The following is a 23,481-nucleotide window of genomic DNA, read 5'->3' on the forward strand; positions in this document are numbered from 1 at the left end:
TTTTTGATTTCTGTATTTTAGTTATCTCAAAATCTGTAATAGCAGAGCCCCCACACTGTCAAGTTTGAGCTCAATTATCTCAATTCGTATACAAGATATCCAAAATATGTTAACTGAAAAAAATACTTTTGATATTTCGATAAGCATCATGACAACTTTTTTCTATCTTTCACAGGAACCGAGATAAATTGGATCAAAGTTACAAGTAGGCTAGCCAAAACGGCGTTTTCTGGCGCCACACGCCGCTTTTAATTTTTGCACTGGCCGCCAGTGCCAGTTTTCAAAGCGGCGTGAATCGCTAGCAAAATTTTTCACAGGCATTTAACACCAGGTTTTTAAAATATGAATTTTTCAATAGAAAATACTTCATAGATACTTCATAGAGAAAAGATTGAAAAAGAAAAAAAAACGACAGATGATCCGAAACAGTGAAATGGAATGAAATTGATATTTTTAGTCCTTCGAAATATTTGATTACTTCTGGAATTCTGTTTGAAATTTTGAAAATTGGTGTCCGGAGCTTTTGAAAAATGTTTTCCGAAAATTCAGAATTTCCGAATTTTAAAAAGTCTTTGTGTGATTTTGAAAGTTTATGGATTTCATGAAACTCTACACTTTCCTGAAAGTTTCCGAACTTCGAATTTTCAGGATTCAAGAATTTTTGAATTTCCTGGAAATTTCAGTGTTTTCATCGTTTTTTAACAACTATTTTTGGAGTTTCTGTACTGTCATGCTTTACATTATTGAACGATCAAAAATGTTTTGATTCCTAAATTTTTGAAGTTTAAAATGTCAAGATCACTAAACTTCGGAGTTTTTTGAAACCTGCATTCTGAAGTCCCGAAAATCAAAGTTTACAACTTTAAATTCTAAAAAACTAAACAACTACTTTTGAACTAAACCTCGATCCAGACATAATCACAATAACTATTAATGGAAGACTAGTGGTAACTTCTCAAACACCAAATTCGTTCTAACACTTTATAATTGCCATTCTATCTCTTTAACCTCCATTATCTGACTTGACATTTGGAGCATTTTATCAGTTGACGGTTATTTGCTATCGTTCATAAGAACTGAGATAATTAAAATTGAAGCTACAGTGAGGGGATATTGGTGAATCAAAAGGTAAATTCTATTCTCAAAAAGAAAGCGGCGTTTGACGCCGGTTTAAATTTTAAACAGGCAAATATTGCCTGCTTAGAAATTTCGCTGGCTTTTAATGTAAATCACGTGAAATTGAAAGGTCCATAGCTCTGGCACTGGCGGCCAGCAACATCCCTAGTTACAAGTTAAGGGGTCTTTCTATTACAGGTTTCACGGGGATTACAAAAGTCAGTTTTAGAACAAATCTTACCAATTTCTCTTTCATAATATTGGAAAAACTATGTCTTGTTGCTGAAAAAACAGGTGAAAAATAATAAAAAAGATATTTAACTTTCATATAATTTTTCTTGGAATTTCACATCAAACCCAATAATCACTTCTAGTTAGAATTCTTTCTTTTTTTCAAAACGTTCTCTGCTCTCTTCCGTATTTCTCTCTTTATTTTCAAACGAATAATTCATAGATCCCCAGTCAACTGAAATTCATAATGACGTGCTCAATTTCCATTAATTTTAATTTTTTTCAAATCGAGAAAACTCGGTCGAATATCATTAACAAGTCTAGGGAAAAAAGGGAGAGGAGGAAATAATTTCATGAATCACTGATTTCCTGTGGGAATTCTGAAAGAGAAGGTGTTAGTAGAAGGAAATTGAGAGGCAAACAACTGGAGAGGGACTAACAGTTACGGCCGGACTAAAGTTTGTACTAGCATAAAGTTTGAGTTTAGCCTTTTACATGGCTCAAATTTGGACTGTGAAAATTAGAAACATTCATCAATAAACTGGCCAAGTTTCAAATTATTTGGTCAACTTTGAGCTGAGTTATTGCTTGTCAAAGTTGTTTCATCTCTTGAAAATTACAAGGAACGTTACGCCGTTCATCTTTGGACAATCAATACAATACCTAGATTTGAGTAGTCACATTGAAACTCTCAGGCGCTTTGAATCAAATGTAAAAACTACATTTCTACTAATTTTCAAACGTCCACGATACCTATGTCTGAAGATATACCCACTTTTATCAGTCCGGGTAAACTTGCGTAACCCTGTATGGTCTCACGCCCTTGTTTCTATTGAAAATGTATTCAGTTGAATGTACTAATTTTAGATGGAACCACTTTCTGAATAAGACTTCCCAGAAGGTCCTCTATTTTTTGCACAAAATATTTCGTCGACTTGAGACTGACTGGAAGACAAAAAAAAACGACTGAAAACAAAAAGAACCACCCGTTCGGGGGGCACCGTGTGCACTTTCTTTTTTTCTCCAAGACAAAAAAGAAGAGCAGAAAGAAAAAAGTGTGAAATATAATCATAAAAATATGTTTGCCCAATTCGGGTTCCAAATCAAATTACCATCCCAGAAACCAAGGATAAAGAAGGAAAAAGAAAAGAAACTTTGAACTACCACTGGTGAATATATCTGTTCTATGGAGAGAAAATGAGGGTGGGTGGAAAAGAAAATACAAAGTGTTTAAAGTAATTATGAACGAGGAGAAAAGTTATTAAAAAAAGACATCTGGAGCCAGAAAAAAGGTTCTCAGTCTGACATTAACTTGAAAGAGAATTTCGAAAATTAAAGACCAGAAGGCTGGGATTATGAATTTCCGATCTAAAAGAACAATACCGAAAATAGGTTGTAGACGCAGATTTTTGAGTTCCTATTCCTACGATTCAAAATAAAATGTCAAGGAGGAAATGAAGTGAAAAACACGAGAGAGAAGGAATATGAAAAATCAAAACCAGTGAAGCGAATTCAGATTCAAGATTTCCATATTTAGTGAGAAAACCATATGGGCTGGAAGTGGGTCGTTGGTTCACTGACATGGAAAAAAATCATGCTTGAATTACAAAGATGTACTTATCTTATGACTGCATGACGTTATTACATTGACTACCATAACATCTCTAATGGGGTTGACCTTCAACTTTGAGCCAATTTTTCTCTATTCTTGGGATAGCAAACAGTAGTTAACCAACACAAACGTTTATCGTACAATCAGAAATAGTTTACTACTTTTTGATATCTTTCACAGGAGCCCAAAAAAATTGGCTCACAGTTAATGGTCAGGATACAACTCAATTACAGATTTTGGCTCTACTTTTGGTTCTTGAGAAAAATTTTGGTCTTGTGGAAAAAAACAAATTAAATTGGAATGAAAAAAAGCTCTGAAATTAGCTTAACATTTGTGAACCCCTTGAAGGATTAACATTTTTCTGAAGGTCTGAAGTTTATTAGGGACCAAAACTTTTTTGAATGACGAAAATTTCATAATAGAGCCGAATAATAGTCGGCTAACGAAAAGTTTGTTATAATATTCAACAAAAATGTATATGTACATTTTTTAAATAACTTTAACAGGAATCGAGATGAATGGCTCAAAGTTGAAAGTCGGGGAGCCCTCCTATTAGAGGTTTCATGCTATTTTACGAGTCAGGAATTATTCAGGTCAAGAGATTTTTCAAATATACACAATATTAAATGCATTTCGGATAAACTACTGTCTATTCAATAAAACGTGGGCGCGCCGCAGGTTGCAAAGTGACACGCCCCTTTTTGTGACGCGTTCACTTTTCTCTCTTCTCACGCGTTTCAAAAATGGGCGTGTCACTTTGCAACCTGCGGCGCGCCCACGTTTTATTGAATAGACAGTAAGAACATTTAAAATATATCGCGGATTCCTCCAATTAAATGCTCCTCATCTAGATGTATACCAATCATAAGTAATTTCTGTAGTTCTCAAAAAGAAGCAAAAAAAGAAGAAGGATGACTTGAAACATGACATGTCATCTCCATATACAAAACCTTTTTCTTCTTCTTCTATTCAACACGCGAATCTTGTCTGAAATGTGACACTAACACATTGAAAAGGCAGAGAAGAGTGACAAAAAAGAGTCTGAAAGACACAGAAATAAATCAGGAGAGCACTAATTATGAGCCCATCGGATTCATGAGACAGATGAAACGAGAAATCGGCGAAAAAAGTCAAGATTCTTTCGTTGGTTTTCCGTCTCTTATTCTATTCATTAACTATGCGGGGGTTGGGATGGAAGGAGAATCGGAAATTTACATGTTTCATTTTTCATGAAATCAGCGTCTATAGATTCAAGCATGTGTTTCTAATATTGGTAACCGATTTTTAGTCTCCATGTATTATTCTAGTACAAAATAATCGGAGCTGTGGAAGAGAAACGCCGGTGGCGGATTTTTCCACAACGAAAACTTCAGTAACCTGAAATATTTTTATTTTCGGAATTAATTTTCTCGTTTTCACTGCTTTTTGTCTCTATTTCCTGTTATTTTCTCCAAGATATGCAGAAAACGCACAAAAGTCGAGAAAAATAACACATATTTAGGTTACTGTAGTTGTCGTCGTGGGACCGTTGCCCACGGCCACCGGCGTTTCTCTAACACAGCTCCGATTGCATTGAGCAGCAATTTCCTGATTTTCAGACGCCCTGTTTCAATTTTTATTGACACCATGAAGATTTTTGAAACCGAAAAATTGTTTGTATTTTTCCTTTGGACTGATGAGTGTGTGTTCAAAACTGTTGACAAGATCTTTAAAAGTCATAAAACTGTGTGAAAACAGTTTCCTAGTGATTCAACTTGAAGAATCAAAACTCGTTATCATCAACTTTTGAAGGAATCTGATAAATTGTTTTGTACATTTACAACTCGATTATTTATGAATCATCATTTATTAAATAACTAAAAAAGCTTGGAGCAAAAATTAAGGCAATGATAAATCAAAGTAATAGTAAATGAAGGCGGCGTCAAACACAAATACATGAAGTGAATTTTAGATAAAAGAACGGTTAAAACTGTCTCCTTTTGGTAAGCGAAAGCTGGGAAATTGTTTTGGATGTCAAGGAGATCTGCGTATTAAAAAAAAGAATAAAACGAGGTGAAGATCGCGAAAGACGCCCGTCTAAAATTAACGATGTAGCTGATAGCTTATGGCATATTGATGGATCCGCACGCATACATGTAAAAGTTATCAGCGTTGACCGTGGCAGCTGGCTTCGATCTTTGAGGAGATGTGAGGAATTGGAAAGAGTCTGAAGGAAGAAGAAGTTGACGTTGGAGAGAATACAGATTAATTTTACCTTTCCCAGCCTTTGGAGTGAGAGAGAAAAGTTGACAAGCCGAATTCCAAAGACCTCCTTGAGTTGGAACTTTCGATGCAGCGACGCTAGCTGATGGAACTCCTTGTTGGACAGATGTAGCAGACACGGCGGATTGAGTAGCCATTTTGTAGATTTTATATGGAGTAGCTGAAAAAATGAAGGTTTAAAAACAGAAAAGATTTGGTGAAAGAAAAAGGAAAGTAGACAAATGAAGGATGGTTCTAACTCTAGATGCGGCATCGACTGTAACAACTCAAAACACAATTCAAAACTGCCAAATAGTGCTCTCGTACAAATACTTTTAAGTTGTCGACAGACGCAATCCATTGACCTCTCATCCAGTCAAAACATCTTAAAGTGGATCCTTAGCAGCTCAAAAACATAAGTCTCTTTTCATTTTGCCTCTCCTTATAAACAATTTCAACTTCGCCCGCCACTGCTTTCTTATCTCAAGTGATAACAGATCAGTGAACATAAATACAGGCAAAAATATACTATCAAAGGAAGTCAAAACAAGAAAAATGACGTCAGCTTTTTAGACTATGCGCCGCCCCCTTCAGCTGTCACCTTTTGTTCTACTAGCCCACGTGGCAGATTTTACTTTACGATCTAGATCAAAAATTAGAAAATGGACTTTTGATAGTTCCCACTTGGGTTCAAGCGAGGGGGTCAGAAAGCGCGCCCCAGTAAATTTTTCAAAAATTCTCAATTCGCTGCCGAACTTTGTTGGCTGAGTATCACAGTTTTAAACGATGAGCGAAAATACGCGCGTTGCAACCCGTTGATTTTTAAGAAATAGATCATGATCAAGTTCAAACCCGCGTTCATTTTAAAATTATTAAATTTCTTCTGGCCTATGAGTTTGCTGGGGCGCTTTTTCTGACCCGTTGCCTTGGACCCAAGTGAGTTCCTTTTTGGCTGAGAGAACAAATTCAGATATTATTTTTAGTAAATATATTTGAAAAGGTATTCTTTCATTGTTCAACTTATGAGGAAGATAATCAGAAAGCGAGAAGAAGACATTTTTCGAAACGCCTGTATACCAAATATAAGAATCATAATGCAATCATCTTCTTTTAAATGTGTTAGCACAGTTGTGAACTTATTATCAATGAATCTTCAAAAGTACATATTCGAACAATAGATCAAATGAATGAAATCCGTAATAAGAGAGAGTACAGCTTCAACGAGAGACACAGAGAAAGGAAATAGAAAGTGCACCCACAAAGAGTATGAATTTGGGCCCTCAATGAAGAAGGAGAATGAGAGGGTGTATTTGTACTTTGGCGTGATGAATGAGTGTCTGAGCGAGGGCGCGGAGAGAAAAGAATGGGACAAAATATGAGTTTGCAACGAAATGAATACGATAAGCTAGGTGAAAAAAGCGTTAAAACCACTTAGATTCCCAGAATGGTAAAGAAACAGAAATGAGCAACATTCAAGGTCTATAGAAAGTGTTTCGAGTAATTATCTCGAAGCATTCTGGGGACCTGAAACATTTGTCTCTTTTTCTCTCCGTTAGCTTCCGCCTCCCGCAGTTTTCCGGAGAAAAACTAAAGAGAAATGAGAAAAAGAGTGACGTCGAAAGATTATTAGAAGGTCATATCCTGGTGGTTCTTTGTGCATTATGAAAAGAAACGTGCACAGAAAGAATAGAAAACGACGCATTGAATGGGAGAACGTATTCCACCGTCTGCAGCTGTTCACCGCTCTAGGCGTCTGTGCGTTTTGGCGGGCACAAAATGTTTGACAAGTGAGCGTTCGGATCGATTTACTTTGTTCTTATGGGCGAATGTGACAAATAGAGCATTAATCGATTCACTGAGATTTTGAGACAAGAAATCTATTAACCCTTCAAATGCTTTGGGAAGGTAAAAATCGTTCAGAACATCCAAAAAAAAATTCAAGAAAGTTGCACAGAAAAAATGTTTTAAATTATGTTGTGCATGCAGAAAAATCAGTGTACAGTAATCCTTGCATACCGTAGTTTCGGTAAAAATATAAAAATTCTGGGGCATTTTCTGGGAAACAACTCTCATTTCAGGGGCGGGATGTTAGAAAAACTTCGATCAATCGGGTGTGACAGCTCGAGTCTGGTGCTCGTAATCAAAAAAAAAAAATCCCAACGCATAGTGAGAATTTTGAAAAAAAATAGCACAGAGTGTAATATCACATGAAAAAAAGAGAATCACTCGAAAAAATTGTGAAAAGATAACGGATTTCAATCCTGATTATCGGTCAGGTACCCACTCGTGACCCGTCAGTTGTCTCAAAGCGTCTCAATAAGAAGAAAAAAGAGGTTCCGTGTTTTGGTCTTAAACAACATATGTTTATTTCATTGAAAGAAAGATCTCAAGAGTTCGCTGTCGTCGACGTAGCACTGCCAGATGTTTGAATGATTCTATTGACTGTAATCGATGCTCCAGCTTTCAGAACAATCTGAAAACAGAAACAGAAGTTGGGTTCTCGAATTTTTCAGAAAAACCATACCAAATCTATTTTCTCATTGCAAATGATTGCGTCAGTGTTGATTCTCAAATCAACTGTCTCGGTGAAACTTTTCATGTCGGCCAAGAAAACGTTTGCAACAACAGAAGTCAAATCGGGACACTCGTCAGCACCAACCCTGGATAAAAGTTTCGAAATTTTAAAGTTTATTGTAACCCACTTTCTATCATTTACCGTGCAATTTTCATTTTCTCGGATGAGTGGCATCGTAGGAGAATTGGTGAAAAGCTGAACATCTACCCCCTGCAATCAAGAACTTGTTTTCAGCCAGAGGGATAATTTTACCGTGTTGATGGCCAACTTCCAAATAATTGGAACACAAATAGGGTCAGAAATGTTACTGATTATCAGACGAGTGAAGCATTTTGCTGTTGACATCAGGAGAGGAGACCATCCATGAACTATCTAGATTCAAAGAATATTTCTAGTATAAAGTAATTGTATAAATATCTGTTTAGAACCTCGAACTTGTCTCTGAAATTTTCAATTTTGCAACCATGTGTTCTATAGACCATGATAGGCCCCGAAGAGATTATCTGAAGAAATTTTACAACGAATTCTTGTAAGCACAAGCGATTACTGACCATTTTTTCTGAACCTGGAAAATTTCCAAGAAACTGTAAATCCTTTTTGAACCCCATCAATTTTATTGAGAATTTTTTAACAGAGAAATAATAATAATTTTAAATACAGAGGAAAATTGAATTTTTAGAAGAAGGGATAAGAGTCAATTCGAGTAAAACAACACGTGTGGGAAGATTAATTTTCCAGTCGGCGTAAAATGTTGGCTGCGAGATCGTCGACTTGTTGGTTGAGGAATTCGTTTTTGTGACGCTTCTGAAAATTAGCACTTATCATAGAAACAAATTATTCATGTACTAGCCTCTTCTGTTTCTTGAATGATGTTCTTAGTTTCCTCCCGGTCAGCAACTTGAGCGTTCGCTCGTGCAGTGATTGTGTTGCCCATTCGTTGAATTTCATCAGCATTCAATCCTTGCTCTGACAGGTGTGGCAGAAGTTCTGCGGTTAGCTGAAAACGACTAAATAATATGAATATATTCAGAACTTGTCTCACATAGTGGTTTAGGAGATTTTTCTTTTCTTTTTCGAACAGCCCCAAACATTCATCTGGAATAGTTTGTCGCAGCTCTGCCAGTGTTTTCTGATCATTATCGATATCTAGTTTCATCTGATTGTTCGTCTCTTGAAGTTTCAGAATAGCTGAAAAATTATTCATTTGTTTTCAATCAAATTATAAAACGTACTTTTAATTCTTTCCGCTTTTGGCAAAGAGCTCCAGCTGTTTGTCGACATATTGTGTGGGCTTTTCGTTTCCATTTTACTGAAGATATCGTTGAAAATCAATATGAAAACAAAAAACCGGTGCTAAATACAAAGAATTTTCCATTTTGAAGAAAAAGTAAAAAGAATAATCGAATTGAGAAACAAAATTGCGAAGAAACATAAAAAACCAAGACCGAAAGATGTCGTTTTCAAATCTCGCGGGTGAAATAGCGGTGTTTTTACAAAACGCGCCCCATTGCGAATCTCAAATTATTTTCACAAATTTCCTACATTTTTTGCCTGATAAACTGATAATTTCAGGATAAATCTTCCTCAACGGGTCTCGCGATGTCTAAAGCAGAGCTAGCCGTTTTGGAGCGTCGGCTGCGCCCAATCTACGGTTCGCGAAAAACTACCCTTATAGGCATATAAATGTTAAATTCATGTTGCAGACAGTCTAGATAGTCACAACTACAAAAAAGCATTGACAGAATGCGACAAAGTGCTGAAGAAACATCCTGCAACGGTCGCAGCTAAAGTACTGAAGGCGTTGGGATTGATTCGGTTAGATCGACTAGCTGAAGCGATGGATATTCTGGACGTTTTGGATGTAAAAGGAGCTCGTCACGACGAACTTACTCTACAGGCTTTTGTTCATTGTTACAGGGTGAGTAGAAAACTGCCTATAGTTTATCAAAGTTTTCATGTGGTTTCAGGACAGTAATCAGCACAAAAGAGTGATATATCTTTACGAGAGGGCTATCGAGGTTGACCCTAGTGAGCAAAACATGACTCAACTGTTCATGGCTTATTCCCGAGAAAAGATGTACAAGGAGCAGCAAAAAATCGCCATGCGTCTTTTCAAGGATGTGGGTTCAACTACCTACTACTACTGGAGTGTGATGTCTCTATTCCTGCAGGTGAAAGGTGGTAGCTTAAAACCAGTTTCAATCAAATCTTGCAGGCTAGGGAAGACAAAGAGCTTGGTAAAAAGATGCTTCTGCCATTGGCAGAAAAAATGTGCAAAACTCAAATTGAGAAAACCAATTATACCGAGGGTTCGTCAGCTGAACTCGAACTTGAGTTGCTCATTTTGGATGGACAAGAGAAGTGGAAAGAATGTGCGGAATTCGTTGACAAGCCTCGAGCGATTGGTCTTCCGGTCGCACCGCATAATTTGGTGGAAAAAGGAATGGAGTATTATATGAAAGATGGACAATACAATCTCGCCTATGAGTTGGCTGTTGGGGTTGTTGAGACTATGTAAGCATCGTCTGTTTTAGATACGTTTTTGATGATATTTTACCAATTTAAGGCCTGACAACTGGAATCTCTGGAGGATCCTTGTAGCTTCAACAATTCGTATAATTGAAAAGATGGCTCTTTCTCAAAACAAAGAATATCAAGAAGGGTATATACAGTAATTGCTTTCGATTTTCAAAAACAAAATTTTCAGGGCTCTATTACTGGTAGAAAAGCTCAGTGAACTCATCGAAAAAGTTCAACAAAAATCCGAGTTTAAAATTCGTGGACCCTACCTAGCTTCTTTTTTGACACTGAAAGTTTTTGGAGAGTCTGCTGCAAAAGTACCAGGATTAGAAGATTTGACACCCCATTTCGGAGATATAGTGGAGAGAATGTTGGTATACGTTCGGAACTTCTATAAAAAGCCAATTTGTTTCACAGATTTACACATGGTCAGATAAATTGAATTTGTAATCAAAATATGAGTTTCTCTTTTTTTCAGTACTTTGGAGAATTGAACGAGGAGCAAAAACAACAATTCTTGAAAGGTCTCACTTCTTGGATGAATGACATTTCGAGTGAAGAACAAGTCGAAGGAGATGTATGAATGGGGTGATACACGAATGAAAAGTAATTGTTTTTTGTAGGAATCAAAAGTGTGGGCTATACTTCTGACGGAGCGATGCCGTCGTGCTCTAGGAGATTACGAGAAGAAAACATCCGAAGACCATCGATCTCTTTTCCAGCAATTCATAGCGCAGATTGCAGCGGTAAAGACATTCTCAGAGACTTGTATTAATGCAACGACTTCTGTTACAGAAAGGAAGAAGTGAGCATGCTCAAGGAGTTTTGTGCAATTTCGCCATTTCTCACCTATGGGATGCTTATCGCAAAGAAAGTGAGTTACTGTGTTTATTCATTGATATTCGAACACTTGCATTTTCAGATGACTTGGAAAAGTTCTACGAAATGATTCTTCTTCTTGAGTTCGTGGCCACCAGTAACAAAACTGATCCTCTGTGCAAGCTTGCTTTGGTCAGAGCATATTCATCACTGTGTAAGACTTTGAAGTAGGAGTTGAGTCTAATTAGAACCTTTAATAGGTATTACTGGACGCATTACTGCTCTTTGGAAAGTTCTCGACATAAAATCTGTTCAAAACGATACATTGGGTTATCTGACTTTCCCGGTTTATGAAACTTCCGGTCGGTTCAACCTCGCGATCATCAACTGTTCTCAATTGAGTATAATGTATGATCAGTCTGAGAAAGAGGTTTGAATCGAAGAAAATGAAAAAGTTAGCAATCTATGTCTTCCAGATTCAAGATTCAATTGCCCAGGCGTATCGTCAAGGTAAATTCACTGCTATTCCTCCCATGACGGCTGCCAGTCTGAAGTTGCGTCTTTCAGTGCAGGTAAATCGCATTTAGGGAACGCTTTGATTGTTTAGAAACGATTTTAGAAAACCGCGGCTGAAGTGATGAACCGATATCTCTCGTCTCTGTTCGTTCTGGAAGATTTAGACCAAACAACTGTAACGTTGTGGGGAGATGACGATCCGATTGGTGAGACACGCATCGGTGCGAATGTAATAAAGCGGTTCTTGTACAATACATAATTTCAGATTGGAGCAAGCTCGTCGACAATCGAGACTTCTCCGTTCTTCCATACACGGAGACTCCCGAGTATGAGAAACTTTTGGACGATATGAAAAAGAGAACTTTCCAAGAACTTGTGAGTCGTAATCCTCAATCAATAAATATGTATGGTTGAAAATAACAGATTGATATCTCTGAACTTCGCAGTACAATGTGTCGTGCTCTGGGAGCAGTCGGACGAGTTACTATGGATAACATGGATCCACGACTTGCTCGCGTTCAACTGAAAATGACCGTCATTGAATTCAAAAAACATCTCGAGTACTGTTGTAAAGAGTATCCTTCTTTCCTTATCCCTTCAAAACTGGCTCAATCCCCCGCTCCTCAACATTTGTCCCAATGGGTTCATTCGGGTGGTCCTCAAATGGTTCTAGAATATTTGGAGGCTGCTGTTAAACTCGTGGAAATTTTGGATTCCGGAGAGCATCCTGATGTTGAACTGGTTGGAACGAGAACAGAGATGGCGAAGAAGTTGATTAGTAAGTGACGTCGGGGAGCATTGTCAAAACATATCTAAACTATTTAGAACTCATTGAAATTCAACCAAAACGCAATGAGAATGAACCACTTCCACCATTCTGGATTGTTGACCCAATTATTAAATCATCAAGAGCTCTCCAAACGATCGCTGCTATTCAAATCGTTCTTCAATTTATTGAGAAACTGGTGATGAAGTTGGTAAAGAATGTTCCGACAACTGCGCCTGGTTTCGGAAAACCGAAGGGAAAGAAGGAGAAGAAGGTTGCAGAGGAGGTTTTTATATTAGAAATTTTGAAAAGTAGAGCTTCTTCATTTCAGGCGGTTGCTAAGGCTCTTGAGGAATGCAAGGCTGTCATATTCCTCGAACATATTCGTTCGAAGCATGTTGAGCTTCGATACGCTGGAAACTTCCTTCATACGCACTTCAGGCAGATGATGGCATATGAGGACAAGAACGTTCCAGAAAAAGTCGGCGAGGGTCTCGGAAAGGTACAGTCATGATTGAAAATTTAATCAAGCCGTAATACCGTATTTTTAGGCTCAAGTAGTTCTTCAAGAAATGGCTCCAACCATCGAGTCTCGTCTTCAAGTTTCGTTCCTCAACGCCTTCGAGGACATGCACACAACCATCAAATCAAGATTCTAAATTATTTATTTGCTTGTTTAAAATATTTCGTTCAGTAGTTGTTTTTTGTAGTTCAGTTATGTTCATCTTGTTGTTTTTTTTTCATTTTGTCCCATCATCCCTTTTTCCTTGTCCCCCAAAACATAATCATATGTTAATTACAGTTGGATCTCTGTGGATCAAACACACCCTCCGATGACGTTTTTCCCAACAATAATGATTTCAATTAGTGTTTTGTATTGCTCCCTTTTTTTCTTTATCAAGTCCCCGATATGATATTTAAAGATGAATTCCACAGTTTTTTTTTTCATTGACTTCTTTGTTCCTTCTCTCTGTTACCCTTTTCACAGAGCGGTCATCGATGTGACCAATAAGCGAAAAGACACCATGAAATGACATATAGACTGTTGCGCCGTGTGGAGTTTTAGACATTGACACAAGGGCGCCATTTTCTCTACCTTCTTTTTTCTATACCTACTTCTTCCTACCCTACACAACGGACGTTAATTTATATCGGTTGCAGGGCACACAGGCCGTCAGGCCAACCTTCAAATCTCATTCACTTGCGGTTCGCTTTTTCCCCCCCCCCCCCCCCCCCCCACAGGACGAAAAATCGTTTTTTTTTGTCACACTGATACATTGACGAGAGAATCAGAAGACGTCACACAACATGTTCGATCGTATAAACTGCATCAGATTTAAGTGAAACATAACAAAAACAGTCTTTTTAGGCTGGTACAAAAAATCGGAGCTGTGCACGAAAGTACCACACAACTACAGTAATCTAAAACAATTGTTATTTTCCGGATTTTTTTTTTCGAATCTCGTGCGTGTTCAGTCATTTTTTCACTATTTTTTGGAGGACTTTTTTTGGAGGCAACTCCGATTTTTTGCACCAGAATAATGGTTCCTGGCTCAAAAAACTAGTAATAAGAAGTTATCAATTTTGAAAGTGCAAGCAAATAGGAATCAAATTATTGTTTTTCATTCCACTTCTTCTATTCCTTTTCTCCCTTTTTACCTGTCCTCCTCCGCCTTTTTTATCACTTATCGTCTCATCATTTTCTACTCAAACAGTCACTTTTTGTCTTGTTTCTCTCTATTTCTCTTCTTTATTTTTGCCTACAGTTTCCGCTCAGTTTACCCACTTTTCTGTTATCTGTTTCTATTTCTTTTCTCGCGCAACGAAAATCAATAATTAACAATTAACTGATTCTTTAAAGGATGAATGGATTACTACATATGCATGGTCCTGCTGTCAAGAAATTATTAGGTTGGAAAATTGGAGAAGATGAGGAGAAATGGTGTGAAAAGGCAGTTGAAGCGTTGGTGAAAAAGTTGAAAAAGAAGAATAATGGATGTGGTAAGTTTACAGTTTCAGATGATGTGAAATTGTTCAAATTACCGTAAAACTTTTTATCGTTTGACTGGTATATTATATAATTTGCAGGGAAAGAGATAAATGGTCTCCCTATCAGAGTGAAAAGTTTGGATGACACTCTATTAGAGTGTTTACGGCATCTTAATTTTTAGCAGATTACTAAGCCAAAACTAGACATTTCCATAGTTGACCAGTTTCATCAAAATTCCATCAGCTTGCTCTTAATTTCAGCAATTTCGGCATTTAATTGATTACAATGTGATATAACAAGTGAAGAAATTTCTATAAGAAAGCTTTTAGTAGAAAATTAACACTGTGTCTATTTCACTAGTGTTAAAAACTTTCCTATAAAAAAAAAATAGTTAGACCCATTTTTGTAAGATCCCAAAGTTTATATTTTTGCAACCGTCCAAACGTTTCTGAAACTTTGTCAGTTGTTGTATCTACTAATCCATATATCACAAAGTGATTTCATGATAAAACATGATGACAACTCCATCTCCAACAAATTCGAATTTCCAGGAACTCTAGAAGATCTTGAATGTGTTCTAGCGAATCCAACTCCCAATTCGAGATGTATAACAATACCAAAAAGTTTGGATGGTCGGTTACAGGTATGTCAACACATAAGGCGCCAAACTGGTATGATGGTTGCTTAATATCAACATCCTCTCTCATTCATATTTGTTCTCAATCAACCCATTTTTTGAATCCAAATTCGAATAACATTTCAGGTTTCACACAAAAAAGGACTCCCACATGTTATCTATTGTCGAGTTTGGCGGTGGCCGGACATCAATACCCAACATGTTAGTTTATTCGATTTTTCCTTTTTTTAAATGATTTTCTTTGCAGGAATTACGTTCCATTGAAACATGCTCTTACCCATATGAATCGAGTTCCAAAACGATGTATATTTGCATCAATCCATACCATTATCAAAGGTTTCTCAAAGTTTATCCATTCATTTTTCGAATCAATTATTTGCAGATTGACTATCCCAAAAGGTCTCAATTCCTCAATGCCATCACCACAGCCAGCTCCATCACCTTCGAACAGTTAGTTTAGAATGATAGAAATCAAAAAGTTCGTAGTTTTAAGCTATTTGGCAATCTGGAAGTTCAACAGCATCGTGTGCCAGCTCTCCAAGCCCTTCTGTATTTTCTGAAGATGGGGAATTGGTAAGATCCAAATCAAATTATTCTTTTTCATAATTGTGATATTTCAGCAAGCGCACCAGAGACCACCACCTTTCCGCCACCCCAAATCCTGGGCTCAAATCACATATTTTGAGTTGAATTCAAGAGTTGGAGAAGTTTTCAAAGTAAGAACTCTATTGGGATTTCTTCATTATTCAAACTATTTTTCAGCTGGTCAACCAAAGCATTACCGTCGACGGATATACAGATCCATCAAATTCAGACACCAGGTAATTTTAGAAAAGATGTATTCTGTAACTATTCTATCTTTTTTAAAGAATATGCCTTGGACAATTGACAAATGTAAACCGAAACACCACTGTTGAGAATACGAGGATGCATATAGGAAAAGGAATTCAACTAGATAACAAAGAGGGACAAATGCATATTATGATCACCAATAATTCGGATATGCCAGTTTTCGTTCAATCCAAAAATACGAATCTCATGATGAATATGCCATTGGGAAAAGTGAATCGGATACCGCCTCACAGTCAATTATGTGCATTTGAATTCAATTTGTTTTTTCAGGTAAGAGTTTGTAATGGTTATTTATTCATTTAAAGAACATGAAATATTACATATACAGTGGCGAACGTTAGTGAGTTAGTGAGTGTCCCTCTATACTTTTGTTCATAACTTTGCTCAAACTTGTCCAATTATTGAAAACTTTTTTGTTAAATGTAGCTGGGTTTTTAACAAAACGTTGTATAAGTTTTTTGAAACTCAATCAATTTTTGTGTCTTCTGAATCTTCACAGACGTGACGATGACTCCAGATGAAAAAACAATTTTCCGTCAGAATTTTTTAAAAGTTTGACTTTGTGATGTAAAATGTTTGGTGTAGATCAAATATATACAGAAAAAAATTTGAAGCGGTTTGGAACACTTGCTCGTGAGATGTGCTCACTGGAGCATAAAAGGTACGGTTCAGGAGTTTGGCTATAACTCGGCTCAAAATAATCCAAAATTGTTCAAATTTTGAGAGAATGTGTGTCTTTAACTGCGCTACAATATATTAGGTTGGCGGGAAAGTCTTTGTCACTTTTTCAATAGTTTATTTCTCAAAGAAAAAATAACCGAATAATTAATTATATTGTCCATCATTATCAACAACATGTCTCCAACGTTCCCTCAATTTATGGATTCCATTGCGGTAGAATCCAGCCGGGCGTGAGGCAAAGTATTGTTTGAGTGCCGCTTCGACCGCTCCACGGGAATTGAAGCTTCTTCTTCGAAGGCACGTGTCATATCGCCAAATAACCAATAGTCGGAAGGAGCAAGATCAGGAGAATACGGGGGGTGAGGGAGAACATTCCATCCATATCCCATCAGCTCCTGCTTCACTTGTTTCGAAACATGTGGGCGAGCGTTATCATGTTGCTAGTACACTTTCTTGTCTTTCAGGGCCGAACGGTCGACTGCTTTCTTGAGGTTTCGTAGTTGAGTAGTGTAGAGGTCTCCAGTTATTGTTTTGCCCTCGGGCAGAAGTTCCCAGTAGATGGGGCCGTCCACTCCCCACCACACAGAGAGCATAACTTTTTTCGGATGAAGGTCGGGTTTTGGGACATCCTGTGGGCTCTCTCCTTCTCCAACCCGCTGGGATTTCCTGTGGTGATTATCGTAGAAGACCCACTTCTCATCTCCGGTTATTAGCCGGTCCAGCCATCGATCGCCCGCGTGGAGAGTGAGAAGAGTAATCGAATCGTCGACTCGGCGGTCAAGGTTGGCTTGAGTCAGGTGATGAGGTATGAATCGACCAAAAAGTTTTCTCATTCCAAGAGACTTCAAACCTTCAAGGACTGTGCTATGGTGAACTCCGAATGTGACAGCTAGTTCACGGCTAGATTGAAATGGATCCGATTGCAATGCGTGCTTCAGCTTGTCCAAATCCAACTCACGGGGTCTCCCAGAGCGATCCTTTTCATCGAGCGAGAAGTCATCTTTTTCGAAACGATGGAACCAATTGCGAATAGTATTGTAGTGAGGGGCATGTGTGTTGTACACATTCTTCAAGAAAGTTTCCGAATCCTTCATCGTGGTGTGAGATAGGAAGAGGTAAATCAAAACATGTCTGATGTGAATAGCAGTGGGAACAAACATATCGTTTCAATTACAGATGAGGAGCAGGGAAGGAGATGGGGACTTGTTTATATGGAAGGTTCTTATCACCTTGTTATTCACTAGAGTCGATATCATACACAGCCTCCATATACGAGAACAGTGATTAAACAAACAGAGTGACAAAGACTTTCCCGCCAACCTAATACATACAAAACTTTGTACTTTGTGAACAAAATTTTTCATAATTTTTTTCATTTTTATGTACCGAAGATAAGCTATGCATTATGAAAAAAAAGTCGTTCCCAAAATACAAAGGTATGTATATACAGTGCGCGTCATAATGATAGAACCACCCCATTATTTGAGGTTTTCAGAAAAACTAAAAATTTTGGAGAAAAACCGCTAATGACATTCGATTCAGCGCCCTAAAAACCTACGGGTCTCCTGGATCAAGTGCCAGTCGCGTGTTTTAGGACTACAGTAATCAAAAGTCTCTCTGCACACCGCGTCATAATGATAGAACCAACCTGGAAAACGTAAAATCTCATGTTTATTTGAGAAAAAAATTGAGATTTTTTGTTGGAACTCGTTAAAATAGTCATGAAACAGTTTATTTGGACAGTCTGTACAAAAATTGATGTCTCTATTCAATTTTTAGAAAAAATTATTTTCAGACATTTCCGTCATTTTTTGGGTTTCCAGAATAAATCTTGAATAACTTTGCTCCTGGATAAAATTTTGAGCTGAAATTGATAAGAAATATTTGTTCAGTGGTCTGGAGGATCTACTAGTTGTTTTCATGCTATTCTGAGTCGTCGTTTGTAATTTAAGGAAAACCGAAATTTCGAAAACGAGCCTTGAATTTCGGTAGTTCTGATTTCCTTTTAAAAACTGAATTTGTCCAGTAAAAATTATTTTTCTGTACAAAATCATAACTTCGAAAACGATTTTGCTAACTTAGAACATCTTTTGTACGTTTTACACTTCTTTGTAAAATTTTCATTTTTTGACATTTTTTCAGTTCAAAGCTCAATCTCAATTATGAGCTACCAGAGCTCATGAATGCCTTGAACAATTGCAGAATGACTACAAGCATTCACAAGATATTTTCTATGAATTTCAGCTCAAAATTTTATCCAGGAGCAAAGTTATTAAAGATTTATTCTGGAAACCCAAAAAATGACGGAAATGTCTGAAAAAAAGACTGTCAAAATAGACTGTTTCATGACTATTTTAACGAGTTCCAACAAAAAATCTCAATTTTTTTCTCAAATAAACATGAGATTTTACGTTTTCCAGGTTGGTTCTATCATTATGACGCGGTGTGCAGAGAGACTTTTGGTTACTTTAGTCCTAAAACACGCGACTGGCACTTGATCCAGGAGACCCATAGGTTTTTTAGGGCGCTGAATCGACTGGCATTAGCGGTTTTTCTCCAAAATTTTTAGTTTTTCTGAAAACCTCAAAATATGGGTTGGTTCTATCATTATGACGCGCACTGTATGTTGTAGAGCAATTAAGGACACACATTCTCTCAAAATTCGAGCAGATTTGGATCATTTTGAGCCGAGTTATAGCCAAACTCCTGAACCATACCTTTTATGCTCCAGTGAGCACATCTCATGAGCAAGTGTTCCAAACCGCTTCAAATTTTTTCTGTATATATATATATTTGATCTACACCAAACATTTTACATCACAAAGCCATTCTTTAAAATAATTCTGACAGAAAATGTTTTTTTTCATCTGGAGTCATCGTCACATCTGTGAAGATTCAGAAGACACAAAAATTGATTCATTTTCAAAAAACTTATACAACGTTTTGTTGGAAACCCAGCTACATTTAACAAAAAAGTTTTCAATGATTGGACAAGTTTGAGCAAAGTTATGAACAAAAGTATAGAGGGACACTCACTAACGTTCGGCACTGTACATGAGGCTCAGAAAATGCCCCTCACGAGGAAGATCTGAATTAGGAAAAAAGGCAAGAGATGATTACAGATGCTTGAACAATCATGTAATGATAGAGAAGGATTGAATCAACTTTCGAAACATTGCTTTCTCAGGATTTCTTTTGTAAAGGTAAGTTTTAAAAATCGAGTTGAAGCCGGACTGAAATATTTTCAGGGATGGGGAGAGGATTATCCGCGTCAAGATGTGACTTCTACTCCTTGTTGGCTCGAACTTCGGTTGAATGTTCCATTGGCTGTAAGTCTTACGATTGATGTTTTTGTTTTCATAAAAAGTTTCACACATTGAAAATATACAATTTTTTCAATATTGAATATATTCATTCGGATTTTCGAAAAACAGGAAGTACTAGAAAAGTTATGCACCTAATTTCTTTGTTTAAAACCATAGTTTTTTTTATAAAATCGGTGCTTCAACTATGAATTTTTTTCAGTACATCGACCAAAAAATGAAACAAACTCCACGAGTGAATCTGGTGGAGCCGAACTCAGTGACATAATTTCTGTTTTTTATTTCTAGTTTTCCCTTCAATTTTCTTTTCAATCTAACGATGCTACTTGTAACGTCTCCGATATTTGCTGGTTATGCTCATCATCACTTTCTTCTTCTTCTTTTTTGAAATGTTTTACTTTTAATTTTACTTTTACAATAAATTCATATCCGCTTCTACTTTTCAAAGTTTCAAGGGTTATTGAAATTTTGGAGAATATTAACGAAAAACAGAAGTACAAAGAATACCGTAAAACCTGCAATAGAAGGGCCCCTTAACGCTTAAATTTATCAAATTCACGAATTAAAAAAATGAAAAAAAAATTAATATGAAGGAAATTAAAGAAATGTGACATCTACAGTACTGGTTGATAAGATGTGCAACAACATATGTCTCAGTTGATCTTCGGCCATTTTGACCATTTCCAGAAGTCTGGAGCTCGGCTGTCAAGTTTCGGATTATTTTGAAATTTTTGAAGGGCACGAAACAAACCGAGATTGAAAACTTTGCATTTTCAGAATTTTTAGAAAATCCCTAGTTTTTCAGCTATTTGCCAATTTCTCAAAGAAATCTGTTTTTTCTCGTTTTCATAACAAAACTGGGCCACTATGGAGTGTGTCTGTGAAAAAAAATTTTAGATTTAGGATTGTTTAACACCCTCCAAAATTTCAACGTCCTAGTCAAAAAATAAAACCTAGATAGTGTATCAACGCCGGACCAATGGCAGGCGGATGACAGATGTATGGGGTTTCTTTAAATTGTTTACAAAACTCCAATATTAAAAGTCTGCAATTTTTGCAGCAGTACCGAATTGATTCAACTTTTGATTGCAATCGAAAAATGATCTTTCGCCGAATGAGAAAAGGAACTTTTGGTCTAAATTTTCCAAAAAATTTCTCATTATCCATGAGAACACTGTATGTTTTTCTTGCATTTCTGCTATTATTTCTCACCCGCATTCTGGTATAAAAGTTCTAATGAATCTTTATAAAACTTCACATTTCTCATACTTTCCGAAATGCAGAAACTTCTTATTTCCGCATTCATTGTAGCCGTGGTGGCTGGTTAGTTTTTTCTTTATTTTACACCCAGGATGTTCACTTTTCAGGTCAATGTTCTCTAAAATGTCCCGATGGATATTTGTCATTCAAAAGGACACCAACTCCTCAAAATTCCATGACTAGTTTGTGGTGTGTCAAGGTTTGATGAATAAAAGGAAGTCAAAGAAATGAAAAAATCGATGTTTTCCAGACAATCTTCCCTGAATCCACCATCAATGTCACATCTGCAAAGGCTCTCTGTGCCCAAGAAAATTCAGTTTTGACTACTTTTGAAAACGATGACGAACGTCATCAATTATCTTCTGCTCTTTCTGCTGGACTCGCTGCTAAGAAAATGAGCCTCGGTCAAATGTTTGTCGATGGACACCGCCTTCCACAGTGTCAAACTCAGGATCGTACCATTTTGAGAGCCTCTCCATGTTTGGATCCAACAACTGGATTCACAACTGATGATAAGCATACAGATAACACTTTCATGTTCCAGAATTGGGCTGATACTGAACCGAGTGCATCTTTCTGGCAAACGTAGGGAGTTCTAGAACATTTCCATTGTGAATGATCTCTACAATTTCAGAGATGTCGAATCGTGCATTGCTCTAGGAATCTTTCAATTCGAAAAGCGTAACAAGAAACTGAATGATATTCAATGTGATTACGATAAATCACCGGCTAATGCCAAGGCTTTGGATATGTGGAATGTTGGTGTCGCATGCGGACGTCTTCCAGAATTTCAATAATTTTTAATCGTAATGGTGCCCTGTCACAATAAAATGTTTATCTTCTCATTCATTATAAAAATAGGTCCTATTTTATGAAAAGCAACCGAAAAGAGATACAGAGTGGTACCCAGTTACCCGGACTGATAAAAACGGGTTTTTCTGCAGACATAAGTGTTTTGAAAGCCCAAAAATCGAAAGAAGTGTAATTTCAATTATTGATTCAAGGCTACCGAAATTTTCAAACCGATTCTTCTAGATATTGTTATACTTGTCCAAAGATGAACACCGCAATTTTTCTTGCAAGCTGGTGTGATTTTCATGAGATGAAGCAACTTCGAAAGCGATATCTCACTATCAGCTAAAAGTTGATCAAATAATTTGAAACTTGGCCAGTTTACTGATGAATGTTTTTAATTTTCGCAGTCCAAATGTCGCTTTACTCAAATTTAATGCAAGTAAAAACTATAATTTCCTTTCGTTCAATTCTAAAGTATTCAGAAAATGCGAAAAGACCCTGAAAAACGCCGGGAACAGTTATCCGAGAGAATTACCTGGAATCAACTTTTATTCTAGTACAAACTTGAGTCCGGGTAACTATGAACCGCCCTGTAAAGCACATCAAAACTTGTTTTCCCCAACTTCACCTGCCTGTTCAACTGGAAATTGAAAATTGATATGAAACCGACATTGCACATGCATAAAATTTGCATCTAAACATTTTCCCTACACTCTCCTCTATTTCAACGCTATTTCTCTGTTTCTTCTCTCCCAAAGTGATTGGTTTATCACCAAATCACTTTCTTCCCACTCTGTTTCTCTCGTTTTCCCGACGGGAAGGTTTGATGCATGGGTACTTTTTTCCATGCGATTTTTGTTCTCTCTTTCTCTATAGTCTCTCCGATTTCTTTTCTATTTTCTCAATTTGTCAGACAAATGTAAAGGAACCACGAGGAAACAAAAACAAAGAACAAGTCAAAGATGTCTTCTCTTCTCCTGGTTTTGAATTTTTAATCGTTCTTTGCGAAACTATGCTGCCAAATACTTTTCTCAATTGTTGACTTATTTGTTTCTCTCCGTCTCACTTTTTTCTTTTTCTCTACTCAATTATTCTATCTACTTTTAACCAAGGATTTTACGAAATGTTTCGCAATAGAACTGTCCTTTTTGGAATAGTCTGTGTCTGTGACCTTGCAACTTCCGAATTTGCAAACTATAGGCGATTTGGGAATAATATGAAAAACGAGCGAATTTCTAGATGATTTCTTTGGTTGTTGTGAGCGAAAATCTTCTTCAAAAAGGATTCTCCACTATTTACAGTAGCCGAATTATATTTTCATGATTGAACTCAAAATCTAGTTATTGATAGGCTCCAAGTTTTTTTGTTTGATATATTTCCCTTTCAGATTTCTAGCTAGCTGGAAACTAAAAAATCTTAATTTAATAAAAAAATTGATAAACTAAAAAGTAATTCCATTAGAAAAATTGCCAAGACGGCGCCATTCTCCGGAAACAGTATCATCATTTTTCTAATGGTTGCAATATTATTAGTCATCTCTTTTTTCG

At 36.9% G+C, this 23,481-nt stretch overlaps 7 protein-coding genes across 7 annotated transcripts; 3 read left to right on the forward strand and 4 right to left on the reverse strand.

The window, feature by feature from the left end:
* Positions 1 to 5,061: 5,061 nt before the first annotated feature.
* On the reverse strand, positions 5,062 to 5,358 carry CBG16537 (the record flags this gene model as incomplete). The annotated part of the gene is made up of 2 exons (XM_002641815.1): positions 5,062 to 5,165; positions 5,214 to 5,358. The coding sequence occupies 2 exons, from the start codon at positions 5,356 to 5,358 to the stop codon at positions 5,062 to 5,064; spliced, it is 249 nt and encodes an 82-aa protein (XP_002641861.1).
* A 2,228-nt stretch (positions 5,359 to 7,586) lies between these two features.
* Positions 7,587 to 7,930, reverse strand: CBG16538 (the record flags this gene model as incomplete). The annotated part of the gene is made up of 3 exons (XM_045244020.1): positions 7,587 to 7,673; positions 7,725 to 7,860; positions 7,917 to 7,930. The coding sequence occupies 3 exons, from the start codon at positions 7,928 to 7,930 to the stop codon at positions 7,587 to 7,589; spliced, it is 237 nt and encodes a 78-aa protein (XP_045095996.1).
* Positions 7,931 to 8,613: 683 nt separating this feature from the next.
* On the reverse strand, positions 8,614 to 9,080 carry Cbr-kbp-1 (the record flags this gene model as incomplete). Its single annotated transcript, XM_002641817.2, has 3 exons — positions 8,614 to 8,772; positions 8,818 to 8,963; positions 9,008 to 9,080. The coding sequence occupies 3 exons, from the start codon at positions 9,078 to 9,080 to the stop codon at positions 8,614 to 8,616; spliced, it is 378 nt and encodes a 125-aa protein (XP_002641863.2).
* Positions 9,081 to 9,374: 294 nt separating this feature from the next.
* On the forward strand, positions 9,375 to 13,055 carry CBG16540 (the record flags this gene model as incomplete). The annotated part of the gene is given in 16 exon segments (XM_045244021.1): positions 9,375 to 9,426; positions 9,479 to 9,693; positions 9,743 to 9,946; positions 9,961 to 10,289; positions 10,342 to 10,437; positions 10,483 to 10,723; positions 10,774 to 10,872; positions 10,919 to 11,041; positions 11,091 to 11,328; positions 11,375 to 11,544; positions 11,591 to 11,686; positions 11,734 to 11,851; positions 11,896 to 12,005; positions 12,054 to 12,408; positions 12,456 to 12,898; positions 12,948 to 13,055. The coding sequence occupies 16 exon segments, from the start codon at positions 9,375 to 9,377 to the stop codon at positions 13,053 to 13,055; spliced, it is 2,997 nt and encodes a 998-aa protein (XP_045095997.1).
* A 919-nt stretch (positions 13,056 to 13,974) lies between these two features.
* Positions 13,975 to 14,022, reverse strand: CBG25927 (the record flags this gene model as incomplete). Its single annotated transcript, XM_045244022.1, has 1 exon — positions 13,975 to 14,022. One exon carries the CDS (start codon positions 14,020 to 14,022, stop codon positions 13,975 to 13,977), a length of 48 nt encoding a protein of 15 aa, XP_045099848.1.
* A 236-nt stretch (positions 14,023 to 14,258) lies between these two features.
* Positions 14,259 to 20,147, forward strand: Cbr-sma-3 (the record flags this gene model as incomplete). Its single annotated transcript, XM_045244023.1, has 11 exons — positions 14,259 to 14,397; positions 14,938 to 15,029; positions 15,150 to 15,224; positions 15,271 to 15,359; positions 15,406 to 15,473; positions 15,517 to 15,596; positions 15,644 to 15,739; positions 15,786 to 15,844; positions 15,893 to 16,145; positions 19,805 to 19,885; positions 20,082 to 20,147. The coding sequence occupies 11 exons, from the start codon at positions 14,259 to 14,261 to the stop codon at positions 20,145 to 20,147; spliced, it is 1,098 nt and encodes a 365-aa protein (XP_045095998.1).
* Positions 20,148 to 21,156: 1,009 nt separating this feature from the next.
* Positions 21,157 to 21,936, forward strand: Cbr-clec-158 (the record flags this gene model as incomplete). The annotated part of the gene is made up of 4 exons (XM_002641820.1): positions 21,157 to 21,202; positions 21,247 to 21,338; positions 21,390 to 21,724; positions 21,774 to 21,936. The coding sequence occupies 4 exons, from the start codon at positions 21,157 to 21,159 to the stop codon at positions 21,934 to 21,936; spliced, it is 636 nt and encodes a 211-aa protein (XP_002641866.1).
* Between the last annotated feature and the right edge of the window lie 1,545 nt (positions 21,937 to 23,481).

The sequence above is a fragment of the Caenorhabditis briggsae genome, assembly GCF_000004555.2.
Source record: "Caenorhabditis briggsae complete genome, chrIII, whole genome shotgun sequence".
NCBI classification, from domain to species: domain Eukaryota; kingdom Metazoa; phylum Nematoda; class Chromadorea; order Rhabditida; family Rhabditidae; genus Caenorhabditis; species Caenorhabditis briggsae.